The sequence below is a fragment of the Procambarus clarkii genome, chromosome 17, assembly GCF_040958095.1.
Source record: "Procambarus clarkii isolate CNS0578487 chromosome 17, FALCON_Pclarkii_2.0, whole genome shotgun sequence".
NCBI classification, from domain to species: Eukaryota; Metazoa; Arthropoda; class Malacostraca; order Decapoda; family Cambaridae; genus Procambarus; species Procambarus clarkii.
Window position 1 is genome coordinate 49,947,691 of NC_091166.1, and position 15,246 is coordinate 49,962,936.

At 40.3% G+C, this 15,246-nt stretch overlaps 2 protein-coding genes across 11 annotated transcripts in view; one reads left to right on the top strand and one right to left on the bottom strand.

Annotated features, from left to right (window-relative positions):
• Positions 1-4,266, top strand: part of Ids (iduronate 2-sulfatase) — a 43,056-nt gene extending 38,790 nt beyond the window's left edge. For all 3 annotated transcript variants that reach the window (XM_069326023.1, XM_045765615.2, XM_045765617.2), the window contains 2 exons: positions 2,420-2,538; positions 3,156-4,266. In XM_069326023.1, coding sequence (XP_069182124.1) covers positions 2,420-2,538; positions 3,156-3,994 — 958 coding nt within the window. In that variant the 3' untranslated portion in view covers positions 3,995-4,266. The remainder of the gene's footprint in view (positions 1-2,419; positions 2,539-3,155) is intronic.
• LOC123772448 (THAP domain-containing protein 1) lies at positions 8-15,124 on the bottom strand. 8 transcript variants are annotated; one of them, XR_006774660.2, is made up of 5 exons: positions 14,783-15,116; positions 12,848-13,046; positions 5,828-5,979; positions 2,657-2,735; positions 8-910 (listed from the first exon to the last, which is right to left on the bottom strand). XR_006774660.2 is itself a non-coding variant. In XM_069326024.1 (4 exons), the coding sequence occupies exons 1-4, from the start codon at positions 14,848-14,850 to the stop codon at positions 562-564; spliced, it is 768 nt and encodes a 255-aa protein (XP_069182125.1). In that variant the 5' UTR covers positions 14,851-15,124; the 3' UTR covers positions 8-561. The 8 variants fall into 8 exon arrangements, 4 of the variants coding, with proteins under 4 accessions (XP_069182125.1, XP_069182126.1, XP_045621582.1 ...); XR_006774659.2 differs by having other exon boundaries at positions 790-926; XR_011228946.1 differs by having other exon boundaries at positions 862-877.
• Between the last annotated feature and the right edge of the window lie 122 nt (positions 15,125-15,246).

Here is a 15,246-nt window from a genome sequence, read left to right on the forward strand (position 1 = left end):
AAAGCAATTTGGCTATTCCAAATAAAGGAAATATTTATTTAAAATCACAATTACTATATTGTATATACAACATAATTTATTGATAATGTAAATATGTTAATATATTGACAAAATTGCCCACTTCCTGTGCCCTTCAGTGGCACAGGAAGTGGGTGACAATCTCCCACCCTACCAGAAAAAGCCTCCAGAAAGTCAGCAAAGCTTAACAGACAACTGGAGGGGTCACAGAAAACGAAGACTCAAAACTGCCAAACAATTCGCACAAAACAAGGGGGGTTCACTCAAACTAGCTCAAAACTTGTCAGTACCAATTACTGCCATGAGGCAGCCTAGTCAAAGCCCTCATTTGGCTCCCCCCAATATGAAGCTGATGAGCAACCCATTGCAAACTGATGAACCAGGAGGGAAGGAGGGGAAGTCAGAGAGCCACATGGGCTCCTGCAGAAAAAGAGGCATTTCACTACCCCTGTCGATGTCTGTCCCTGCCTCCTCCAGCTCTGCTCTGCTTGCATCATCATCACCATCTGGTGCTGAATTGCCCTAGGTTGACTGATTAGTTGGTCAAGCAATTGTGAGGAGCCTGAACTTGGCCTGCATGGTATTATCCCTGAGCACTATACTGGTTCCTCCAGTTCTGCCTATTTCACCACTGCCAGGACCATAGAGTTCAAGCCCCACCCCACCTTTCCTGGGCTCTTGCGTCACTGGTTTCCTCTTCAGGTTTTTAGGGTGGTTCATTTCCATGGCGCCTTCCTTTTCCGTCGCTTGATGTGTCCATGGCTGCCGCAGGCTGTGGGATGGGACTTCGTGTCCAGCACTTGCCAGGCTTCCCAGGATTTGGTGGTCAAGGCCATTCCTTTTTGTGTACAGCCCATTCCTGGAATATGTGGCCCCAGCAGGAAGTCCATATCTTGTCAAACACAAACCTATGTTAGAAAAGTTCAGAGGTATGCCACTAGACTAGTTCCTGAGTAGAAAGGTATGAGCTATAAGAAAAGAGAAAATTCTCTCTAATTCTCTTTTCTATGGGAAAAGACTACTTGAATTAAATGTCACTACACTGGAAGACAGAAGAGCTAGGGGAGACATGATTACTATCTACAAAATTCTCAGCAGAATTGACAGGATAAAGATAAGATATTTAACACAGGTGGAAACTTGGTACCCAAATGGGCCACAGAGATCTTAGGAAGAATTTTTTCAATGTCAGAGTAGTTAACAAATGGAATGAATTATGAAGTGATGTGGAGGTAGACTCTATACACAATTTCAAATGTAGATATTATAGAACCCAATAGACTTTAGAACCTGTACACTAGTTGACTGATAATTGAGAGGCAGGACCAAAGAGTGGAAGCTCAACCCCTGCAAGCACAACTAAGTGAGTATAACTAGGTGAGTACAGCAGGCTCTGCGGAGGATTCAACTTCCTATGGGCTCTGTTCTTGGGTTCCATTCTGTCAGAGTTGGGGGGTGGGAGGGAGGGTCAATTTGGTACTACTGTAAGAGCTTGCTAATCCAGATCCTGTTACCTTTGGGTGATCTTAACAAAATCGAGTCCATGTTTTGTCTGCCAAAGTCTGAGAGAAATCAGGATTACTGAGAGTTTCGGCCAGATTACCAAATGATTTCGAGAGACTTGTGCTCAGCAGATAAGCCCTGGAAGCTGGCAGTCAAAACTGACTTTGCAAATCTACCCTAACCATGCAAGTTTTTGTTTACTTTGTGTGCAAATACAAATCATGTTTGTTGTGATATAGTGTTTACCATTAATTTCTTAGAATGTGGAGTAGCTACCACATTAGCAATAATGTGATTGCTTCACAACTCAAACAACTCTTGTACTGCTTAGTTTTCAAAGCCATTCGTCAATCGTTGAAGTAATGATTCAAGCTAATTGATTCAAGCATATTACTCGGCATGTGCCAGTGTCAGTTTATCTTGTCTAAATATTCTTGACTTACATTAGCAAGACACAGGTACTTTAGCAGAGTGGTCTGCAGCTTTGACTTGCAACTGAGGGACCTGGGTTCAGTCCTTGGCAGAGCAGAAGTGGTTTGATCTTGTTTCTTTCACCTGATGTCTTTGTTCACGTAGTAGTAATATAGGTACCCAAGAGTTAGGCAATTGTTGTGGGTTGCATCATAGGTAAGGTCAGTACGGTATTTTGCCTAGAGGGGACTTCATTAAGCCCACATATAAGCTTCCTGTTCCTGACAATGGGAATTATCTTAAGGTATGATGATCGTATGACAGTTGTAGCCGACTCATTACTGTAAGTTATATTAAGAAAAAACATTGTCTAGGGAATTAAATTAACTTTTGTTTGTGAGTATGTCTAAACCTTTCAGTAGTTTAGTGTGTATTCTTAAGGAAATTTCATAATTTTTTAATGGGTTTGATTTAATTAAAATTTCAGATACATTAGACAGGGATATTATGCTGCCACAACTTACACCGATGCTTTGATTGGTGATCTTCTATCAGCCACTAACGCACTGTTTCCGGACACAGTCGTTGCTCTTGTTGGAGATCATGGTATTTATTAATGCTCTTGTTAAATAGTCATACATTTGGTAATTTTCTAAATTTATATTTTTATTAGTATAACTAATCTATACTGTACTTAAGTCTTTTATAATTATATTGCACATACCTATATGTAGGATCCCGTAGCACAGTGGTATACATCCTCGGCTCACAACCAGTGAGGTTATTAGTGGTTATAGCAATCACTGTAGTAATGAAATTAAGGTAGCTAAAATTACATCCACATCAATATAATTACTGTAGCTAAAAGTACATCGACACCATTAATCAGTTCATACCATTTGTTTACTAACTTTGCATCAATATTGATGACTTGGGAGAACAATTCATATTACAATACATAACTGGCTTGAATCTATTTGGTGTTGCTGCTGCAAAGTGATTGAGATAGTGGCTTTAATGCAAATTCTTAACGCATGCAAAAATTAATTGGAAATGTTAAACTCAAGTTCAATTTACTGTATTCTAATTTAAGTAGTACTGTACATTATTTTCATTTCAAGAATTCTCCAAGCAAATGCACTTTACAGCAGCATCACATTTTTATCCAAATTTTATTATATTTAAAAATATATTTTCTGTATTTAATTAGTTTATTTTTACAGGATGGTCACTTGGTGAGCATCAGGAGTGGTCGAAGTTTAGCAATTTTGAAGTTGCAACAAGAGTTCCATTTATTATAAGCAAACTGAGTCTTCAAACTGTTCACCTATTCCGTGGCTATAATGCTTCCCTCACAGAGTTAAACAAACTAAAATTGTCATCTATGAAGGAAGAGTCATTTTTTCCTTCAGGCAAAAGGTTACTTGAGGATCTTAGGATCAGGGAGAAATTTAAATTTATAACTCATAAAATAAATATTTCAGAGAAGAATTTGAAAAGATTGCACATTAATGACAAATTCAGGTCTTATAATGGTCTGGTCGAGTTGGTTGATTTGTTTCCTACTCTGGTTGACATGACTGGCCTGCCTGTTCTCTCACCTTGTCCAGAGAAGTCGGGGAATGTTGAGGTGTGCACAGAGGGATCTAGCTTGGCTCCTATTGTGAACATGTTGACAAATTGTAAATCCTCTAATGTGCTTATGAAAAGTCAATGCACCTCAACTAACATACAGGTAAAAAAGGCAGCATTCAGTCAATATCCTCGACCAGGACCTGAACCAACCCTTCACCCAGATAGCGATCAACCTCCAATGCACGATACAACCATTATGGGCTATTCCATGAGGACAAATAGATACCGCTACACTGCCTGGCTGAAGTTCAATAATGTAACATTTAAGCCAGACTGGAGTAACATCATCGCAGAGGAACTTTACGACCATAAAGTGGATGATGAGGAGAACCACAATGTCTGTAGGAAAAGAGTATATCAATCTAAAAAGGAGCAATTACAAAGAAAGCTGAGAAATGGTTGGAAACGGCCAATTTTTTTAACATAAATATTACATGCTGTATAATATTTAATTATCACAAGGCACCAAGCCTGGAAGATTTTAGCACCATTTATGGTGCAGAAGTATAATACTTAGGCTTTTTGTATTTATACAAGAGACGAATATGGTACAATATGTATGTTGCAGTGATGTATAATGTGTTTCTGCAAGTTGTTAAATATGTTTAATATCCATTATCAAGGGGATATTGTAAATACTGTACTATAATTACTATATTTGTTTATAAAATATTAAAAGTAAAATTTTACATTTTCAAAGATTTTTACCTGCCCATTTTTAAACATTAAAATATGCATTCATTTGTTTTTACCCTTTCTGGAGGTGTCCTGGTGGCTCCCTGAAGCTATCTTTTAGTACCATCTTTATTTTTTAAAAGCTCTTTTATTACCATCCAAAGGTTCATGGTAGCTGGCCTACTGGGAGCCAGAGCCAGAACCTGGACCTGTAGAATTTCTGTAGTAGCTCCCTAAAGTTAACCACAGAACAAAAATGGGACTTACCAGGAAGTAATTATCAAAAGAAGGCACCAAGCCATGGAGACAATGTAACACCAGTACTGCAGGATATTCAAAAGGCCCTAAATATCTGAGGATGTTGATACCAGAACAAAAGCACATAAGGCAAGTGATATCGAAGGTATAAGAGTTGCTAAGGATTCCATCGAAGGACAAATGACCACGAGGAACACTTGAGAAGCAAGACACACAAACGTCCTGAAAATAGGGACATTCTACAAGATGTATGACTAAGCGGGACAATGCGTTTTGGACAACAAGGAGCAGGGCAGTGTTCCAGTAAGTGCCCGTGAGTTGTGTGTGGCAAATACATAACCTAACCAGAGCCATTTTCCACCACCAATTATGGTGGTGGGAGGAAAGTGAAGTGAACAGGCTTACCATAAGTGTATACAGTCTGTTACCTGTGACACAAGACCAATGATCTTGCCAACAGTCTCAGATCAATGAATGACTGGGTAGAACTCTGAATATGGAATTCCTTTTTTGAAAATAAGACAAGTGTTGACAGCCTCCTTAGTGGCAGTGTCTGCATGCTCATTTATGGTAATACTAATATGGCTGGGAAACCAGTAAAACTCAACTGTCTTGAATCTGCTAGAGATGAGAAATAGCCAATATTGGATTTTGACTACCACAGGATGCATAGGATTAAATGACTATAGAGCCATGGGAGCACTGTGAGAGTCAACCACAGTGAAAGGAGCATTATATAAAAAATGGATGATGATCAAAGGGAACAGGGCCTACTGGAGGGATAACAGCCAAAGCGCAGCAAATGCAAGAATGAGGATGTTGCAGAGACCATGCGAGGTAGCGGTTTCAACGTGCAAGATCTGAATAGGGGATGAACAAGAGGCACCAGAGCTGAGGCACAACCCAGCATGGTGCAAAGCATCAAGACAAAGAAGAGTTAGAGGAGTGGGCAGGGCAGCCATAATCCAGTTTAGACAACATGAAAGAGGAGTGCATCTATCAGCGTCCCAGGAAGTACAGGACAAGATGAAGTAATGTAAGGTTCTTAGAGCATTTGACTCTGATGTAAGAGACATGTGGTGACCAAGATGGACAAGAGCAGGAGAGGAGCTGGTGAAGATGTCAGGTCTGGAAACTATTGTGGAACAGAGGAAGGGAAGAAGGATGGAGGACAGTGTGATGCAATGCATGAGTATATGTTACAGAAAGCGTCAAGACAGAAGACCTGACTGAGGATGGGTATGTTCATCGTGACAAAGATAAATACTTGGGCCATGTAACACGGCCAAATAAATCCTGGAATAAAGCAGAAGTACCTATATTGTACCTGGATGAGGTTCTGGGAGTTGTTCTACTCTGCAAACTTGGTGAAAGCTTGGTCCAACAGACTGTTGCTTGAAGTGGCCCGCAGGCCCACATAGTCATTACAACCCAGTTGGTCTGGCACTTCTTGCAGAGTACCTTTGTGATGCCTGTATCCTTGGGAAGAAATATTAGTTGTAATTAGTGCATATAGGATTAGTGTAGAATGTCTTGGCATGTGAAATTCTTAGGTATAGGTTATGTGGAATTAACAAGCACATCTAATTGCCTGCACTGAAAAGTCTGAGAATTTGGAGCAACTATATTACTTTAATACAGTTGCTTCACTAATGATTTCTAATGGTGATGCTAATTTGCTTCAGTTCTTCATTTGATGGAACCAAATTCTCGAGGTTGAATAGTCAAAGTTAGCTCTCAGTTCAGCAACACAATCTAGACAATGAATTGGTTTAAATGTTCATACAACTCATCCTCCTTCCATACTATTCAAAGCTGCAGCCAATTCGAAAGATATAATCATCAATTCTAATATACATATTGTGCATTCAAAATTTGCATTTTTATCAAACAAATTTAATTATGTATTAGAAGTGTATATAGTAATATGCAGTTTGGTTCACTGGCAATTACTGGTATTTGTATTTATAGTGCATGGGTGAAGCATTAATGGAAATGCAATTTGAGCATATTAAGTGAGCAAAGCACTGTTTGAGAATGGTTTGAACATTATCAGTTTTGAGTCATGTGCAAAGTAATTTTTAAGAGTTTTTTGGTTGGATTTACTGGCCAATGTTTTGATGATGGGCTGTTTTGATATACCAACAAAGTAATTCACAGAATTTGTTTATAAACATGGACAGAAACTGTGTCAGACACCTCGATATAATCATGATAATAAAGAATATCAGGGCAAATATGAAAATTTATTATGAACCTTAATCAACGTATCAACCACCAAATTTGTTGACTTGCTCAATATCAAGGACAGTATACAGAAATAAAGTCACACTGTGAAATTCGGTTACCATTTGAGGTTATGATTTCACTGTGCACCAGGAGATGCCTGTAACATTCAATAAATTGTTAGATTATTGCTCCTGCCACCTCTGCAATGCCAAGCAGAAATAACTTGAGGTGGTCTTGGCCGAGCTTATAAGTACAAAGGTATTGTACGGGAGGGTGTGGCAATTGTTTGTATGCATGTATTTATATATATATCTGTATATATAATGAATCATCATCAGAAGCCCAACAAATGGTTTTATGCATTGTGCAATACATTCATACAACCTTGCTTGTCTTCAAACCCTGATGAACTAGTAGGATCATCAATGTCACTGTTTTTAGGAATTCAACAGGTATTTGACAATCTTGAAACCTAGGCAACTACAAGGTTGTATCACAAAAGTTGATTGCTGCAGCAACAACACTTTCACTAATCATCAGATGATCATGTTAGCCTTCATCTTCTGTTTTGCCAGACGTGAGCATCTTTATACTTGTTGCCAAGATAAAGTACTTCCTCTTGTTGCAGTTTATGCAACTGTGGATCATAGGACCATTGAATATCACAACCTTGGCATCTTCAAAAATTGTTCCTGAAGTCAGAGTATTTCACACGAGTCTGGCCATGTCACATATCAAGAATCATCTACTCTGTCTGTTGGCTGCTGGATAAGGAAACCATGTCGAAACCACACTGACATGCCAACTTAGGCCATCACAGACTTAAAGATGATACTGTAGTTACACACAAATGTTATTTTATTTATACAAAACAAGTAAGTTACAAGGTTGGCATATCCATTTCTGGACATCATTAATCATACAGTATCTGCAGAGAACTTTTAAACTAATTCACAGTTGCCACTGTCATGACAAGTGCTTCTGTTGACTTTGGTGTGTTATGATTGCATAGTCCAGTTCTTATTATGTCCAAGTACCATTTATATTTCAAACCTTTAAATTTCTTATTTCCATTTTGTTGAGCATTAGCAAACACACCACTCCTGACCCGTTACCCTGGCTTTCTTCAACATTATACTGTAATGCCTATCAGTGAAACTTTGGTCATTGTACATTAAGCTATACAACCTGCTCAATGTGCATCAAACAGGAAGATTGAAACTTTTGAGAGCAAGATTGAAACTTTTGTGCACATATTCATATGCTTTATTGCTATAAAAATTCAATGTACAGTATGTGCAAAAAGCACTCAGATTAGGTATATATTTGTTTCTACTCACTTTGCCAATGTAAACCTAGAAAATAAATCCAATGGCACACCATTTACTGTTTAGCACACCATGTTCAATGTGTTTTCAGTAATCAACTGTTCACCACGTAAAGATTCTATGACTTCAGTCATAGAATTCAATTTGTGACAGAGACGTTGCCTATGCCGCTGTGAAACTTTCAGCCTCTTTTTAAGACCTGCAAGTTCATCTAAGGCAATGTCCAGCTTTCGCTTTAACTTTCTTGGACTCTCCGTCATGGCATATGAATGAAAGTTCAAAGTAGCTTCTAGAGAGATTTTAACACTTGATGTACTCTCTGGCAGTTTGTAAGAAGATGGCCTCTCTTTTGGAGGCTTACGATGTTTGATGACCTGAAATGCAGTAAGAAAAAAAACAGAGTTGAATGTTATGAAATGGCTCTTTCTGGTAGAGCCTCGGCAGCTCTCTGAAGCCTTCTTGCCGAGATTGCTTTCCCCTACTGATCAGCCATACAAGTCCTGTGTTGTTTACCGGAGACCAGAGCCAGACACTAGCAACCCCCACCCCCCTTCACAGAGATATAGGGAGCTGGGGGATTGTTATAATCCCCCTCACAGAGTAAGCATCCAAAAAGGAAGATTAGTACAAACAACCGAGGTTCACATTAAACCAAGTACCAAAACAGACAAATAACTTTGCATTCATTCAATTCCAAATGACTTGCTCAAAATTAGGGCACTCTGGGAGCTACAGGCTCCTGCCCTAGCCATTTGTCTGTTGCTGACAAACCACAAACCAATGCTAAGGTTTGGCAATGGTAGGGCTAAGGCAAACCTAAGGCAATGGTAGGACTAAGGGAATTTGGGAGCCACAAAGGCATTTCATTACATTCAACACTGGTTTTGTGGTGGAGCCTCTGGTGGCTCCCTGAAACTATAACAGAGAAATGACAAAAAATGGGACTTGCAAGGGAGAAGTAGGGCTACTACATAAACTAAATGAATTGCTGACTGAAGTAATTGCTCATGGAATCTTTTGGCTATTTTAGTGCTTTGTTTAATGTAAACCTCACAGTTGTTTGTACTATATTGCCTTGCCTACTTTCTGGATGCTTTCTCAGTGAGAGTGATCATAATCTGCAGGTCCTGTGCCTCTGTGGGTGGGGGTTCAGGGGTTTGGCTGTAGTCCCAGGTAGGCCAGACAGGACTCCTGTGGCTGATGTGGTTTAGTAGGGCAAAGTCATCTCAGCAAGATGACTTCAGGGAGCCACCAAAGGCTCCTGCAAAAAGATTTAAAAGTACAGTATAAATAAAATTTCAACATAAACCAAACTATAAAACCAGCATTGAATATAATGAAATGCCAATTTCTGGGCTTCCCTGGTGGCTCCTCCTCAGCATAGCCTGGTGGCTATGCTGAGATGGTACCATCTACTAGGTCACAGCACCCGTAGAGTTCTATAGTTCTTCCCTGGTGGCTCCTCCTCAGCATAGCCTGGTGGCTATGCTGAGATGGTACCATCTACTAGGTCACAGCACCTGTAGAGTTCTATAGGCCTACCAAAGACCAGCACCAGAACCTAACCCCCCCCCCCCCTCAAAGAGGCTCAGGAAGTGATGACATTTATTTTTACCACCTCACTCGGCAAGGCAACAAGAAGCCCAGTGAGTTGAAACAAACCCCTTGCTGGCTTAAAAAAATAAGACCAGTGCCTGAACCCCCTACCTAGAGAACTCACCCAATTATGTAACAAAATGACTGAAGTCTCTCGAAACCATCATGAGCTTGTTCGCCCCCCACCTTCCCCACTCGTTTGGGAGGACAGTACCTCACTGTCAGCTGGCATCCCAGCTCTAGTTCTAGAGCAGATGTGGACAATCAACTGATGACATGGAAGGAAGGGAGAGGATCAGGAAGTCACTGGGGCTCGTTCAGAAATTAATGTTCCATTACATTCATCATTGGTTTTCTGCGAGGGGTGCACCCTGAAGCTAACTATCCACAGCGAATGAAAACAAATGGTAACTCACCAGGAAGAAGGAACCACTGCAGGAATCAGGATGAAAATAAGATCCCTGGTTGAGACATGACCCAAAGCTACACAAGGTCACCGAGGCCTGGGAACATTTAACCAGGTACCAGGCTGCCAGAACCCTGTTAGCCCTCCAAAACCCCCACATACTGGTTCCTGTACTCTTCTACCTTGCCAACAAAATGGCAGGCAACGACATCAAGCTTTTTGTCCATACCATAAACAGGGTGCTCACTGCAAATGAGCTACCGACCATTGCTATACCCGAAGATATTCTTCCTGCTCCTAGGGTTCCGAACCCCAGTTCGTCAAACTCATACAAGACCACACTTCCCAGCATTTACTTAAGCCTCTGCTGATTTTGCAATAGATACAGCAACTAATCCTGCAGCAACCACACCTGCTTCTTCATGACTCCTACTCATCAATGTACTCTGATGCATTAGTAAACATCATTGGCTCATCTACCACATCCACCACACTGCCTGGGCCCAGGAAAATCCCATTCCTCCACTCCAAACTAACCTGGGAAGAGAGGATTCATAACTCCATCTGCTTCAGCAAAAAGTGGCAGAGGTAGTGCAATAAAGAGGGCAGGTATATTAACATGTTCATCCCATCTAAGCACATTGAGAGAGATGTGACTTTAAAACCTTGCACACACAACTCATATCAGATGACTGGTATGTCAGCCCAAGTATGAGAAAACAGAAGACCGATGAAAGGAGAAACAGGACGTTTTTAATGTTCTAACTGGTTTACTACAGCCATAAGACCGAGGACCAAACCAAGCTCTCAAGCAAAGAAGTGTGTGTATGTCAACCTCCCAAGATGAATTAGAGACCTCATACCAAAGCCAATAGGCAGCAGCAGACCTGAACTTTAATGAAACTGGGTCCATCAGGAAGCAAGGTCAAAATTACACAGGAGGAACTGAAAAAGGTCCATCTGTGCCACAGAAAGTGAGAGGCGAGATGAAGGAATCCTCCAGAAGTATGATGATTGGAACAGAATGGTACACAGGAATGCACAATGGGTGAAACAGCTATGTATTTGAGCTCATAGATTGTAAGAGGAGATAGGAAAAGTCATTTTCCTGGAGTCTAATGGAACCTAAGTTGAGGAGCAGTTTAACAGCATCCAAGTACCTTCCTGCTCTTCCCCCCAGCCCTGGAAGCCAGCCATTATGGCCCTGGGCAAAGCCATATTCCACACCCAATGCCTGTGACAGGAGCACATCCCAAGGAGAAGGATCAGAGCTAGGCATTTGTTTTGATGGTGAAGGTTTCATATTCCTAGTGGGAAGGGACAGCTTAACTGCCTTTGCCATCGAAGCAGATGAGGCTACCTCCTGGGTGTGGCCAAGCTACCTACAAATATAAACCTTGACATGACTCCGAAACCTTTATATCCTTCAGAGCCGGAATTAGGGTTGGGAAAATCAGACATTGGACAAACCACACCAGCAGTGGAAGAAAGGGAGGGGGGGGGGAGTGCAGACTTAATCCAGGTAGAATACACCAACCACTCCAGTCCTTGGTCCCTAAACACATCAGGGATGGGGGGGGGTCACCTCTGGGGCACCCAGTCCTGTAAACCACAAATGCATGAAAAATTAGCCCATAAAGCAGCAGCTGCCTGATAACCCTCCTCTCTTGAGAAAGGCTAGGCTAAAAAAAGACCCAACAAGCATAAACTTAAGACTTGGGGGGGAGTCAAAGGTATCACTGTCCCAACAGGCAGCATGGCAGATACAGAGAATGCCTGTTGGCATGTAGCAAGGCTGACAATTAACCTTGAAAATTGTTGCAAGTTTTGACTATGAAGTCAATTCATGATGACCCGCATTGTAGACCCACATGGGAGTTACCAGGACCTGAAGACAACTAACCAAGCAGAACCAAGGACACTACAAAAAAACAGACACCAAATGCAGTTTAGGGATAAAGTTGGCCATGAAGAATGTCCGTGGTGTGCCATATAAACAAACCTACATACACTAGTATGCCCCAAGCCACAACCAAACAAACCACTCCCAGTTGTTGGACCTCACAAAGGAGTCAACAACTTGTGTAGTATCCAAGGGGAGACTTTCCATCCCAGTGACCTGGCCTCTTAGGGCCGAGCTCCTTCACACACCATAGAATTAACAGTCAGTGGCAGGGGCAGTGCCAGACGAGTGCCTAGGGAAGGTTCACTGTAGACACATGCAGCTTGTAGCAAATAATAGAGTCCATGCTAGGAGTGTTGCAGAGAAACACATGCTCATGAAGCAAATACTAAACATTTGGAATGATTAACAAGCAAATAGTACCCCACAGGACAAAGTCCAAAGGGCAGCTGGCATTTAGCAGAGAAAGAATTGGGACCTGCTATGAAGAGCTAATCCAGGAAGCTCCACACAACAGTACATCAGCGACATGACAGCTAGGAGCCCACTGTTGGCCGGGAGTGCTAGGACACCACTTGGTGGCCATTTTGCATTGGAGGCTCAATCTAGTTTCGAATGAATCATTTGCCAAGTTGTTTAGATGTTTCAGTGCTTTATTTTCTGTGAACCTTTCAGTTGCCTGCATTGTTTCACTTAATTTCTAGCTCCTTTCCCGGTGTGGATGATCTTAACATTCCAGCTTTCTACATTTCTACTGAGACCAGATTCTGGTCCCCAGTAAGCCAAACAGAAACAGGATGGTTGATGTGACCCAGTAGCAGAAAGCCATTTAAGCGAGATATCTTTAGGAGGCCACCAAAGGGCTCCCCACAGAAAAAACAGTACCTTTATTAAATGGCTTGGAAATGCCTTGAAAATTGTAGGAGCTGCATTCATCCTAAGCCGAGTGATTTGACCTGTACGATCCAATTGAGAGTCTTCAAAATGGTCCGAGCAAACAACACTTTGTTTTGAAGGAGTATATTTTTCTCTTCTAAGATTTATTAGCCATCTCTTGAAAAGACTTCGGTTGTTCCATGGAAACCTATAAGATTTAAAAATATAATAGACATTAACTGAAAACTGGCAAATATTTGTAATATAAAGAAGTGATAATGTAATTGGAAATGCTGTAGTACTGGGAATAAAATAATAATAATGATGCTAATAATAATGGGGATTTAGATGAAACTTGGTGAAGTTGAAGACATACTGTATATAAGTGATTATCTCATGAATATTTTTTAGCAATATTGACCCATTTGTTCCAGATATGGCGGGGAGGGAGGGGGTGTCAAATTTCAGAATGACCCCAGGACCCAGTTTTCTAAACAAGTCTTAACCGAGTTTTGAAGCTACAGAAAAAATACACTATAATAAAGCAACTTAAAGCTAAAAAGCACAGTAAAGCCAAAATTATTACTGATGACAAATTTAAAGGAGTCTGATTTTTATTTGGATGCCAAAAAATAGTAGAATTTTCCCTGATGTATCAGATTTTCTAAGCATTGGAGAAGAGGATGGTAATAAAGTTCAAAAGCAAAAACTTACTACAGTACTAATAAATTTACGAGAAATTTATATAAAATTCAAAACTGAACAAAGTTTAGATACAGGAATTTCAATGTTTGCATCCTTGACACCAAAGTGGTATATCACTGCTGGAGGTCCTGGAACTCTTACAGTCTGTGTCTGCACTTATCACAATGCAAAACTCTTAGTTTCAGCAATTGGGTGTAAGAAATCAATTTGTATAAATTAGTGAGCATTGTTATAGTGGACTGCAAACTTACATAGTTTCCTCACCTTTACATCCTCGGAGATAATATTAAATCCTTTTAACATCCTAAAATGTGACTAGTATAAATCTTTGACCGGTACAGTAATTGTAAATTTGAATATTAATGCTATATCTATGTATAGAACTCTTAGATACAGTACACCATCAGACTTTGTGTATAATAGGATCTCTTAGTACAGCTGGCTTCATTTTCAACATACAATCGGAGATCCTGGGTAGATTTCCCAGTCGGACAAATGGTTGGCCATATTTCCTTTCACCTAATGCTTCTGTTCATCTAGCAGTGAATAAGTATTCTGGCATTAGACAACTTATGGAGTTTCATCCTAGGGAAGGTCAATAATTCGACTTTGGAGGGACCTCGATACAAATCCTAAAGTATATGTACACACATAAGCTTCCCGTCCCTGACAAAAATTATTATTTATTATATGCTCTGGAGTATTTCACAAATGCTCCAGAGTATTTTACAAAACAAAGGTAAAGGGAAGGGTAAAATCATATGTCTTTCAACAAAGCTCCTTTTCTAATTTATAAACTATATAAATAATTAGGTCTATGTTTGCTTAGGCTTGACAGAATTAAATTGGAACGAGTTAGATTAGGATAGTTTTAAAATCTAGTAGTGAACTCATCTTGGGCGAGATGTGACGTTGATTACCGAGTATAGATCAAAAGGTAACCCTAAAAGGTCACCAGATAATACCATCTCACAGGCTAGTTGGTGCTACTAGGGGTTATGTGTAATCAACTAGCTTGCACTAACAAACTTTAGGTTGAGTACGAGAATAACTAATAAAATTCATGTGAATGGAAGGTACAAAGTTTTGTACCTCATGCCATTGGATCTAAAAATCAATGATAACTGACCATTGAAGTATTTGAACGCGTCTTCTAGGTTTTGTTCACAGTGAACATACTTACTGTACATGTTATACATAAAGAAAGATTTATGTTATGAGACCTTTGGTAATACTAACTTGTGATATGATTTATCCCTATCTCTATCTGGTCGATTATGACATCCATATGCAGCACAAACAGGCATCTTGAGGAAGGCCCTTGGAAAAGCAGACAGCTAACAACTTTGTTTTCATATAAAACTTAAGTAAATTGTTGTCGAAATTCAGTATAATATTTGAAAAAGGCAACAGGCACCACAATATCCCATCACCACCCAATGTTGTTGTTGTTGTCGTGGGGTTAGGGGCAGCTAGGACACAAGGTACCCTCTGGGCATCCAGGAGGCTACCCACACAGTGCCCCGGGGCCGGCTTGACCTGTTGGGTACTCGGATACTCGGTCACTTGAAGCTAGAGAAAGCCACGTCATGTGTTTCGGATCTTCCAAATACAAAAGGGGGGAAATGTAAAAACAATAAATAAAATGAACTAAAATCCCATCATGGTAAAATTCCTTGTGGAGTAAAATTTTTGAGAATGAT